At 33.2% G+C, this 12,758-nt stretch overlaps 1 protein-coding gene across 16 annotated transcripts in view; it reads left to right on the top strand.

The window, feature by feature from the left end:
* VEZT (vezatin, adherens junctions transmembrane protein) overlaps positions 1 to 12,441 on the top strand; it is a 60,556-nt gene extending 48,115 nt beyond the window's left edge. For 9 of the 16 annotated variants that reach the window (XM_039874085.1, XM_039874084.1, XM_039874083.1 and 6 more), the window contains one exon: positions 3,053 to 12,441. In XM_039874085.1, coding sequence (XP_039730019.1) covers positions 3,053 to 3,576 — 524 coding nt within the window. In that variant the 3' untranslated portion in view covers positions 3,577 to 12,441. Of the gene's footprint in view, positions 1 to 1,762; positions 1,844 to 1,991; positions 2,163 to 3,052 lie in introns of those variants that run through there. The other 7 variants (XM_039874094.1, XM_039874093.1, XM_039874088.1 and 4 more) reach the window with 4 other exon arrangements.
* Positions 12,442 to 12,758: the final 317 nt, after the last annotated feature.

Below are 12,758 nucleotides of genomic sequence, written 5' to 3'. Positions count from 1 at the left end.
ATATAATCAAACTGAGAATATGAAATCATACTTTTCATCAGTTATTTGATTTTTTATTAAATTTGTTTTGGAATGGGTGGTGAGTTGAATAAATCAGAGTGTTTTCACTAACCTCTGTTCTCTTTATGTTGATATTATAAATACCTCAGTGAAACACAAGATTAATAACTTCACTATTGAAAGAAATGAATCAAGACCTAGGCTACTTAGCTACATCATTAAGGTTACTTAAAGAATTTGAGCACTTTAATAGATGGGAGCAGAGGAGGTGCTTGTGCACACACCGTCTCCATACTTAGATTTGGACAAAGTTGGGTGACTGGTAATACTGAAGGTTGGTCTTAAACTTCTTTATGTTTCCCACCCTTCTTTAGTTAAACTTCAGGTGAGGCAGGGGAGGGAATGGCTGGAAAGCTTAGTACTTGACAGTATCAAACAAGTTAATTCTTAGTTGAGGAAATATGGATTTCTCAGAAGGTGAAGAATGGGACTTCCCTTTCATTTTAGAGTATTTATGTGGAGCCTCAAAATCAACTGCCTTCTTTGCCCTTTCTTTTTTTTTATTAGAAATATATAGATTACCTATACTTCTGGAAAGTTCCTCAAGATTCTCTTTTCTTCTCTTAGGAGCCCTACCATTCTCCCTTGTACATTTCTTGATTTTATCATTCCTCTTCCCATTGGTGCCCTTTATTAGATTATACTCACGTATTATAATAGCCTCTTAGCTGACTTCCATTCTCAATACCTTCTTGCAAGCTATGCTTAGAAGATAGCTTCTAAGAGAGCTTGTGTCCTTGCAAACTCCTTCCAGATTTTTCTCAAATAGCACATTGATAATGACTCTTTATCTTAAAAACCTACAGTGGTGCCCCCTTTTTTATTGTATTAAATCTAACCTTCTTTTCCTGGTTTCAAGCCTATCCATCATATGAGTTCATCATATCCAGTTATATTTCCCACTATTTCTAGTATATTTCTATACTAGAATAGAAATATACTAGAAAGTTATATTTATCTAATTAGACTATATGTTACACACTTACTGTTTTTATGCATGAAAAACATTCATGCTGATTCCTTTACCAAGAATTCTGTCTTCTCCACCAAGCTGTCCTCTCTCCCAGTCAGCCTCTCTCCTCTGTGACTCCTCCTCTGACAACTCCAGCCCTGCTGCCCTTCCTACCACTGCAGACCCTCACACCAGAGAGGCACTGTAGTGAAATGAAGTCTTGGCCAGCGAAGCATATGTGAGATTAGGAGCCTCCTAGAAGCAGCAGTAAAAACAGAGCTCCTGTAATCTGCTTGTTTATATATTGGGCCTACCTAAATCAGAGGTTAAGAGTATTAGGTTTTAGGCACTATTGTTTTTCTTTGCATTTGAATTTTTTTTTTTTGTCTTTGTAATTAAATTATAGTCTCCTTAAGGGCTTTGTTATCCTCCACAGTATTCATTCAGCAAATTATTCATTCAACAAGTAGTTATTAAGGTACCGTTTACTGCTGTATCCTTAACACTTAGATCAAGAGACAAAAATCCCTACGTTCCCGGAGTCTTATATTCTAGCACAGTGTTAACACATGTCAGTTGACTCATTACATGGATTGTATCCCCTCATTTAATTAGCAATCATCAGGAATATCAAATCGACTTTTAATATATGTTGCATTCTTTAAGAACTAGAAGATTTATAGATTAAAACTGCACATGAAGACTGAAAATAGCATTGTATATAAATTTATATCCTTTTTTATTGTTTAGTATTTCATCATGTAGCTTTAAAATTATCCTATTGACAGTACGGGCAAAGATAAAACGATGACAGATGTGTCTCTTTTCCAGGTATGTGCTTTTGATAGTTTACATTTGAAAGAGCAATAATGCTGCTTTAGTTTGTGAAAATAAGTAAAAAGCTGCTGATACCATAAAATGCTTTTCCCATGAAAATGTTCAGTACATCTTCCAGAGTTGTTTTCATCTCTGCCTACAGGGGTAAAGTCCGAATGGAATTAGAGAGGGAAACTCTACACTGGAACCTGCTGTGGCCATTTTTTTCTGTTGCTGCTGCTTCTCTAGTGGAGATACTGCAGCTTAGGGATCTGTTTCTTGAAAATGGACACGTTTTACAAAATTACTTTTTAAATAAACGCCAGAACTTCAAGACGTGCTTTTTTTTTCTTCCGCCATGCTTCATAACATATTGTATTGTACTAACCCCTCATACTGGGAGGAGAGACTGCCTAGCAAGCAACCCACTGCCTACTAACATCAAGAGGGGCTAAATAAAACTTCATTTTCCTTGAAAGGACAACTTCTGCCGTATGGATATATATCATATTTATGTATTATGCTTTGTACAGTAGTTGATCTTGAATGCAGATTTTATTTTATATTTTTATGTGACATTACAAAGTGTGTAGCAGTTATGGCTTTACTTTCATCAGGGTCTCTTTAGGTGGTTGGCAAGTAAGTCAAATTGTATGTTGCATTTGTTTTCTACGCTATTTTAATTTGTAAATATATATGTGTTGAAAATACGATTATTATCTAGATTACTTTTAGGCCCTGTATCTGACATATTATCAATGAAAACCATGCTGCTTATTCTTTAATGCAATGGTCTTCAAAATTTAGTATGCATCAGAACAAAGTGGAAGGCTTGTAAAACATAACTGGTCCCCACTCCCAGTTTCCAATTGAGTGGGTCTGGGGTGGGGCCTGAGAATATGCATTTCTACCAAATTCCTAGATAATGCTGTTAGTTCGGGGACCACACTTTGAGAACCACCGCTTTAATATTTCGAATAAGAAAATATGTGAGATGTTTTTAAATCTTCATTAAAACTCCATCTAATTTTATTTTGAGGGCATTTTATCTCATAAGGTTTTCTGGATTTATAAATTTACATTGATTTTACTAGAAAGTTTTATTTAGCCTTTATTTATTATACTGTATAAGAAAAGAAACTACGAGAAGTTTATATTATCGCTGGGTCCTTAGTTATTTTTCTTTCTTTCTTCCTTTCTTTTTTTTATTTTTCTCCTTCGAAGCTGTGTTGAAATCCTTGTCTCCTGTAGACCCAGTGGAACCCATAAGTAATTCAGAACCATCAATGGATTCAGATATGGGGAAAATGATAAAAATTGCTAAAAATGATACTGAAGAAGAAAACAGTAAACCCTCCACAATTGACAATGGAATAAGTAGTAGGACTGAATATTTATGTGAAAACCCTCTAGATGATAAAAGTAAAGACAGTTCTGCAAATGAAGCCTTCCTGCAAGGAGCCGAAGAAAGAATGTGTTACCAATGTGACAATGAAGAGGACTCTCAGCAGGCAGTTGTTGGTGGCCTGGCCGCTGCCCATCTGACTCCCAGGGACTCGTCACAGCCCTCCATTAAGCAGAGGCTGGCGCGGCTGCAGCTGTCACCGGATTTTACCTTCACTGCTGGCCTCGCTGCCGAAGTGGCTGCTAGATCTCTGTCCTTTACCACTATGCAGGAACAGACTTTTGGTGATGAAGAGGAAGAACTACTAATACAAGAAAATAAAAATGAGGTAGAAGAAAAATAAGAACCAAGATTTACATGAAGGATTTTAAATTGTTCCTTTTATGAAAGTGTTTTAGCTTCAAGACTAGATATTCCACTGGAAAGGGGAAATGCGTGTAAGTTTACTATATATAAAGCTAAGATGTGAATTTACGGGAAGAACCCTGGTTTGAACAACTGATCCAAAATAGTAGTTACCTGTATGGCAGATCTTTTAGGAAAATAAGAGAAAGAGAAAGGTAAGGGCTCTTTTGAATAAATTGCTGTTTTATTTGCAGCACAACCAATTGATCTTGGAAATTCTTTAAGTACTTTTAATAACAAATGAATTTATCATTTCTTGCCAGAATTTGATACCATAAAATGACTGGGATAATTCTGTTGCAAGAACATTAACATTTAGTATGACTCCTTTTTACTGTATTCTCACAGTTAATAACTGCAGCTATTATGTTAATAACAAGTTGTTTGTATTTTATTTTTGTTTATACCAAGTCTTAAAACAAAGATACAGGTTCTGAATAAAAAAACAATGAGTTCATGCAATTGATGTGTACTGGGGTTTGGAACTAAAAAGTAGTTTCAAAAGTACTTGGTTTATGATTTGTTTCTTATGTTTCTTTGTTCATAAGTGTATTCAGTAGTTAATTTTAAGATTTCCTAATGATCTTTTAAAGAAAGCCATTGTACCATTTTAGAAATTACCCTTTTAATTTTTTGTGTGTTTATCTTTTCTGTTCTTGTTGCAACTAAAAGAGAAGTCCATGGGATCCCTGTGGTCCAAGGCCTCATCCCCAACTCAGCAGAAAGTTCTTTTTATCAGTTTGCCTAGAGATAACTGGTGCCATTAACACAAGCAGGTCACCGTGCTGCTGATTTCTGTACTGAGGCTATACCCTCTCCACCTAAATAAGATTTTGGAAACATCCTGTCAGCTTCCTCCTGGAAAGCATCCTTGTCTTCTTAATACTTCATTTACAAACTACCTCTTAAAAGAGGTTGCTTTCCAAATTGTCCAGTCTCATCTATTTTGTGTTATGATTACATTTTCAAATAGTGATATTTTCAGGAGTATATTATTTTTTGAAACCTATAGCTCCTATGCACTGACAGAATGTATAGACATTATTTGGGGAAAATGTAGGAATAACTCAATTTATGCTGCTGCCCCCCAAAAAAATTACATGATGAATTTAGATCATCTTTAGAGTTAAGAAACACATTCGAATTTCTATAACTTAGCACAAGTGAGTAAATTTTCATATGTCAAAGGGATTTTTTTTAATAATGTAAGGAAATTTATTTTTTATCCTGAGGAAAAACTTGTTTCTGCTTTATATGAATGGTAGAGATCCTTTGTATTATAAGTGATTCTGCTGTTTGCCAAAAATTCTGGGACTTATCCATAGTTAATCATATAGGAGCAATACCTACAAGTGGGCCTAGTTTACCACTTAGAAATAATGAGCCAAATTTCAAGAAAAAAATATCTTGTGTTATAACTATTCTTGAATAATAATTTTTAGTTTACTTTCTTTTTTAGTTATTTAGTTTGCCAACTCCTTTTTACCTTGAATTTAGAAGCAATGATGGAAAAACTTGGTAATCTTTCACTCCACCTGATTTACAACCTTACATAAGAATTAGAGTTTGATAATTTTTAATTTTGGTATTTTATTTTTAAGTTTGAGAGAAATATATTGTATCAGTTTTATCCAATGCTCTCTAAGGTGATACTTTCTAATTTTGAAAGACAAATTTTAATCAGGAATTTCTAATCTTTCAGTCTGACCTATTTTGTTCACTAGTTGTTACTTAGTTTGATGAAAATTCTACTTGGTGAAATCTTGATACAAGGATCTTGGAACTTTAATTGAATGTTTTTTTGGTGTATGTAGTTTTCAAAATTTCTTTCATCTTTGAAAGTATTTCCAAGATAAAATATTACTTTCCTTGTGAAAATTCCTAATTTTCTCTCATAATAGTGTAAAGGTCAGTGTTTCTCTATTTTTTTCATAGGCCACTTATATTAGAATAAACTGGAGGTCTTATCTTTAAAATGCAGATTTAGGGCCATCCTCCTAGTCAATCATTTTGGAATGAGACCTAGGTGATGTGATGTTTATGCCCAGTAAAATCTAAGAACCTCTCTCTAGGACTTTATGCTTCTTGCCATGAATACCTTAGAAAAGAAAACAAATAGGTCAATGTAATATAAGTAGGTATCCTTTTTTGTTACTTATCTAAGAGTATTTCACCTTGTTTTATCAGGCTTTTGACTAGTTTTAATATCTGCCATCACACATCCAAAAGAAGTTCTCTGGAAAAACTTGTAAATGTGCTTTCCAAATTTTACAGCAGTATTCTGACAGGATAATTGCTTTAAGGAATAATATCCTGACAGCTTTTAATATTAATAGTTCCATAGTTTGTTTTAAATCTAGTACTTAAAGTAAGAATGCATGAAAGAGGCTATTTATTTAGGTCAGTTTTGAAGACAGGACTTTTACTCTTTGCCTACAGTTATCATCTTAAATCCTTTTTTTTCCTTAGCTTTCATTTAAAACTCTACATTTCTGGACTCTCTAGGGCCAGACTCTTGCTGGTCTTTGATTTGCAGTCCTCTCCTTATTTTCACAAATGTCCGTAGTATCTGACTTCATAAGTTAAGTCCTTATTAAATCTAATCGTATTTACAGTGTCTGAATGTATTTCATTAAGAAATGATACATTGACTCAACTTTGATTCCTGAAGTTATTGGGGACAAGCAAGTCAAAAGAAACACATTTAAGGCAAATTACTAAGGAAATTTAAGAATATGAGTTTAAAAGTCTAACACAGAAGGACGGGAATGCGTTTAAATCCCAGATCCATCATTTAAAACCTATGGGTGCAGCTGACCTAATAACATCATGGAGAGTTTTCCCAGCAAATTCTCCAGATTGCTAAATGATGTTTTGATTTCTCACTTCTCGAGGTAGTTAAAAATAAAACCTTTGAGGCTGAAAAACAAGATCTAGTTATAAATATGTTAGTAAAATAGATGAAAAAATTAACTCAATTTTCTTAAAAAATAAGTAGTAATATTCAGATTCACATAATAAAAGTGGTAAAACTTTCAGTGTTAAAGCATAAAAAGAATTAAGTTCTGATACATTTCACAAAATTATCAATCAATAGAGTGTTAATCAGAAGGGACCCTAGAGGTCATTTCACTCTGGTAACTGAGTTTTACTTAAATACCATCAGTAATATAAAATGAAATAGTTTGATAAAGTATTAGAAATCATGTGGAAAGAAAAGTTAAATTGATTTGTCTTAATCATACTATATTGTTTCCATACCTAAGCAAGACAAGGACTAACTCAGCTAATTCATTATTTGAACTAAAGTACGTATCATGCCATGAATGACAAGCAGACAAAGCATAAAGATTGATTTATTCTTCCCATTATGTTTATAAGAACATATATGTGCAATTCACACATATTAGAAAATGAAGCTACAAATATTTTAGAAGAGAAAATATGGGAAAGTGTCCTAAGTACAGTAACCATTTACCTGTAATTGACGAATGACTAACCTGCATAAGTTAATTTTTCAGGTAACTGAGGCAAATTTGTTTAATTATTAAATTGTTTTAACAGTGTAATAGGAAATTTTCTAAAATGTACTTCCTACTTCTCCACTTTTTCTAGTGTTTAGGATTTAACTTTAACTTTTTCTTTGTGTTCTTTAAGAACATCAGTTCCTTTCATTGGGTGATAACCAGAAATGCACTCTCAAGCGGTTACTGAGATATATAATGCCCCTTTACTATGTGATCCTGCATTGCTATGCTTTTTTGAGTTATGTCTGTTCTTCACAGTTTCTCTGTCTTCCCTTGTAATCAGCTATCACTTTTTGCTGCTGTCTTGTGTGCTTGCCTCCTGCACTAGGCCCCTAATTTGCTGCTTCTAATCTGCTGTGGACTGAGAAACAGGATTGCCAACCTTGCTAGAATTGTGTCTAAAGTAAGAGTAAGTAGACCGAAAGAAGGCTAAGGGGCTTTTCTGTCAGTAAAGTGCATGGATTTGTGGTACCTGTTTGGCTGCATACTTTCGTTTGCCTCTTAGTCCTTTACGAGGATCTTGCTAAAAAAAAAAATGCAGGGTTGACTATGCGTTGCCATATATTTGAAGTATTAATTCAGTTTTTATATATTGATGTTTCTAGGACTCTCCATTATTGAATTTAGCTATAAAAGAAAATTTGACTATCGTCTTTGTTTAAATTATTGTGTATATTTTAGGAAAACGTTCAACATTTTGTCCTTAATAATTGTTCCTAGTATAGTACACAGACTTAAAACTTACAGCACTATAAATGTGACGTCAATTCTGTTCACCAATTTATATTTTAGAACTATTGGTTTAAGACTAAACATGCATGGCTAATTTAGTAAGAAATGGCTAACTGAATTATTTGGGGAATGAGTCATTCTAGATATCCCAGTTTTCTATTGAGCTTAAACCTCTAAGCATTAAAATTTTTTGGAATAATTTCTGAAGGAAATATTTTAAAAACTTAATATGTACCTTGCTATCTTCTTAAATGATCTATGGAATACATTTTAATCTTTTTTGATGTCAAAATGGTCATCATTAACAATTTTTTTTTATTATGCTGCGATAGACTAATTAGGCATTGAGAGCTATATGCCCCTTTACTAAAAGGCTTCATTCTGCAGGGCTTTTTTTGTTTTCTTGTCTTTGTTTCTAATAGTTCTAATTCCTTTGATTTTTATTACTGCTTGCTTAAGTGTGCCTGTAGCAATAGCCTTTCTCTATCTTCATGATGCTCCTTCTAGTCCGCTTTGGTTTTTGGACACAAAGTGACTAAGACAGCTAGAATAATGTATAAAGTAAGAATAAATTGACTCAGTAAAGACCTGAAAAGTTGCATTATACTTGAGTGCATGGATTTTGTGACATCTCTTACTTCAGTACCTATTTCATTGCTGTCTTGAAAATGAGTGAAGTTACTAGATTAGGTACCTGCTCTTAAATTAGAAGAGCTGTTACTGTACAAAAAGAACCACTTTCTTTTCATACTTATCTGTATTTCTATCCTCGAATTTTTGGGCTCCAATTAAAACCAGTTCACTCAAATCAGCATTTTCTATACTACTTTCTATTTGAATTGGCTACCACATGCTGCTAAGAATTCCTTTGGTGAGGTTGTATTTTGTTGTTGTTTTGGTTTTGTTTTTAAAGAAATATATTTTCATTTCCAAAACATGAAGTAGGTCGAGCCCTGGAAAATAAGAAAAATTTCATTATTGATATCATAGAGAACTGAGAAGTAATAAAGTTTTTAGACTCTAGGAAATTATACCTCAAATAATTTATTCTTTGATTATGCAGGTTTTTAAGACAGTATTTTTATTTTTATTCAGTTAATTGTATGTTAAAATCTTGCCAAAAGTTATTAGTGTTAGATCTAATGATACTGACAGATATTTGAATGACTAAATTCCCACTGTCATTCTATATTTTGCATGTTTAAATTATCATTTAATATGTTAAGTAATCAAGCATGATGATTTTTCTCTCAAATGAAAAATAAACATGAAATTTGCATGTTCTAATGTTTGTAAGTAAAATTCAAATCTGTCTGGAAGGGGATATCCTAGCATTTAACAACTTAGTTTTACCAACAGGCTGATTGTGTTTTAATAACTATATGTTGATTGACTCTTCCGTAATATACAGGGTAATCGGAAAATCAGTCTGTTTGTTTTATGACTCTCTATCATAGTCAGCTTTCAGTCATTCACTTACTGGGAGTAATGATACAATATTCATTTAAAAAAATAAATAATCCAAAACAGTTTCTTGAGTTGATACTGGTATTAGAGAACAGATAGTCATGATGCTGAACTTGGGTTGGTGGTAAAAGAAGAAAAATTCTCTTGGAGTATAGTTGTGGGAGGAAAATGATTCTACTCATTAATTGCTGTAAACCAAAAAGAGGATGAATTCATTCCAGGATTCACTTACACAAAAATTTGACATGAATAAGGAGTTGGTTTAATGGATATCCTAAAATGTGTGTTAAATTAAAATGTATATGGTATTTTTAATGCTATATTTTAACTGTTGGCCATTAAATTACTTTGTTTCATACCTACTTATTGAATTTCATTTGGCACATATCAAACATATTATTGCAATAGGATGGCAAGTTGTGTATACTTCTGACTACACTTTAAAAGTGGGTATATTCTATGAAATATTGTTGTAGAAATATATATATTTTCTCTCATATCTTGAGTTTCTCAAAATAAGGGATGATTTTACCATTTTTGACTTGGGATTTCTCACTTTTGTAGCATTTCCTAAAGGTTAGCTACCTACAAATGAGTTTGTCATTTTTTCCTAAAACTAACATGGCTTTTATAAGTTTATTCTTTTATATCCTAAGAATTACATATTCTTATTTCCTCCAAAGTAAATTCTTAATTAACTCCATTTCCAAATCAAAGTATTCTCTGCACTTTTATTACACCAACCTGTAGTACCTTCTGTTCGTATTATGACTTACATAATGCTTACTCAGGCACAGTACAGGTATCTGGCAACGTACAGAAAGCTCCAGAAACGTTACTCCCATTCTTTAAAGATTGGCGTATGGTCCTGGTACAGCCCTGGAGGCCCATGTGAGTGAAAAGCCCAGAAGTCTACCTGAGCTGAAAGCACTCCAAAGGCGTTTGGTTTTGTTTGGGTTTGTTCTAGGTATGGTCCCAGGGATCCCAGATCAAACCAGGCCCCTGGGCCTATCCTAGAACCAACCTAAACTCGCGCATCATTCCTGGAACATCAAGAGCGTGAAGACTGAAGATGACCTGAGGCTTCAGACGTCCTACGTTCACTGAGACTCACATTTTTATATGTGTGCCTACATTTTAACAAGAATTGGTTAGTTCTTCTAAAATTAGAGGGATAATAATGGATAACAAGATAAAGCTTTATCAGACTTTGACATTATATTACTTTATCACAACAGAAATGTGATATGTAATATGGTTATTACTTGCCAGTGAGAACTGTACTTGTAACTTTTATTATCAGATGTCTACTTTTAAGTTAAACAGCTTAGCCAAAAAATTCTCCCCCAAATTAATGATTTCTGGCGGGGGGGGGTTGTTTTATTTTTTTTCTCAGAAGACTTTCTACGCAACAATATTGTATCAGTCTCATTTAACTAATCATTCATAGTTTCTGAAAGGTATTGGTCTTTGCCCTCTGGCTCCAATGCTAAGTAATTTTAAGTAATTTTAAACTCTAGTGTCTGGAGACTGCCTTTGTCTTTTAATCTGTTATTAAATCCACCACATTGCTTTGAACTTGCTTTTTGAGGTTCAGACCTGGGAAGAACCTTTAGTATCATTGGTAGACATACTGTCCCTTATTAGACTCATTGTAAGCTACATTTTAAAATCTGCTATGGTTGATGAAAATAAGCTAGGATGATAGAGTATAATAAATAAGCTAATGTCCCACATTTTACAAAAGTATTTTGTAAAATACTTTTTGGTTTTTAGTAAGTTTCTTGATTTTCGTTCCCTGCAGTTCTCACGTCAAATCTATAACATAGTTATAGCCACATGCATGTTTTTGTTTAATTTTGAGGATAGGATTTCTAAAAAGGCATGAAAAGACCCCAAATCCAAAGGTTAGGATACGCAATGAAAATGTATACTTTTGGTAATACTGGCATTTCAACAGGTTTAGACCCTGTTTGAAATTAACTGCAGACTAATCAGGGACTCCACATGTGAAAGGAGCCCAAACTGCTATTCCTCCAAGCCTTGTCACACCAGAAGAATTGGGTCAGTGGGTTATTTTTTAAAGTAGGACTGTGAGCTCATTCTGAAGAACTCAACCCTGGGATTAGCTCTGTTACATTCATTACAGAGATGCTTCACCCCATGGATTCTACTATTTTTGCTTTTTTAAATGTATTATGTTTACCTTTCTCTCTCAGTGTTTTCATTTTTGCATAGTGTTTTCTGTTTACGTCAAAACACTATATATGCTACTATGTGCACATGATATTTCTTTTGATAACAGTAGGCGATCTAATGATCTTTGGATTTTGATTCTTTTTAAAGCCAAATAATCTAAATGCTTTTTTTTTTGTCTCGTGAGTTCAATCTTAATTTATGCTTCAGTTCTTCTCATTCATGTTTTTCTAATACACTATATAGAATTAAATAGGTGAGCCTTATAATCCGTTTCTTCCAGAATTATAACATTTTGTATCCGCCCGAATATGAAAATGTTCTAACATCAGTAATCTTTTATCAGTGCACCAATCTGTGAGCATAGTTAACTGTATTTCTTCACATAGTCTGAAATGCATGAAACCCACGTTATTTTTATGTAAAGTAAGCGTTCTCAGTATTTGAAGGGCCTTTGCACTCTTAACATCATTAAATATGAACACTAAAAATAGGAATTTTTGAAATGTCTTACACAGTTCAGGCTTGTTTACATATTAAGTTTCTAAAGTCCGCCTTCATGTAAGACTTTCAGCATATTAAACTGTATTTTTAAAATTATCATTGAGATTATTCTTTCAGAGATAGTTTAATTTTTACTTTCTGACTACTTATGTTTTTACGTAGTAGAACTATACATTTCCTGCCCTTCCTGAAGACTTGAGATTATACCCTTTTTTAACAAAATACTTTCTTTCGTAGCTTTATGTATTTTATTATATTGAATTTTTGTCATCTGTTTTAAAGAATTTTAAAAGAACCCAACAGTAGGTTTGGATGTATCTGTATTATTGTTCATCCTAAGCTTAAGAAGTCTCTAATAAAATCTGTACTTCTTTGTATTTTGTGTGTGTACCTTTTTTATTCTGGTATTTGCAACATGCACTAATTAGCCAAAGGTAAAAATTATTTTTCTGTTTTGTCCCTCTTTTTCTTCTATTATAGTATTTTTCAGAATACAGGAGTTGACTAAAAAAGGTTTGGATTCATCAGTCTAAGGTTTGTTTGGTTATTCAAGTGCCCTCACATGGTAATTTATCAGTGAAAACAGCAGATTAAGTTTAAAAGCTCCATTTTCACCATTCAAAGTGAGTGTCAGCCATTGGATATATTCTAATCATGTTAAATTTGTTGACTTATGTGACCTCCCTGACAGAAA

Source organism: Pteropus medius, unplaced genomic scaffold (assembly GCF_902729225.1).
Source record: "Pteropus medius unplaced genomic scaffold, Ma_sr-lr_union100, whole genome shotgun sequence".
NCBI lineage: Eukaryota > Metazoa > Chordata > Mammalia > Chiroptera > Pteropodidae > Pteropus > Pteropus medius.
This window is presented reverse-complemented; position numbering and strand designations above follow the sequence as displayed.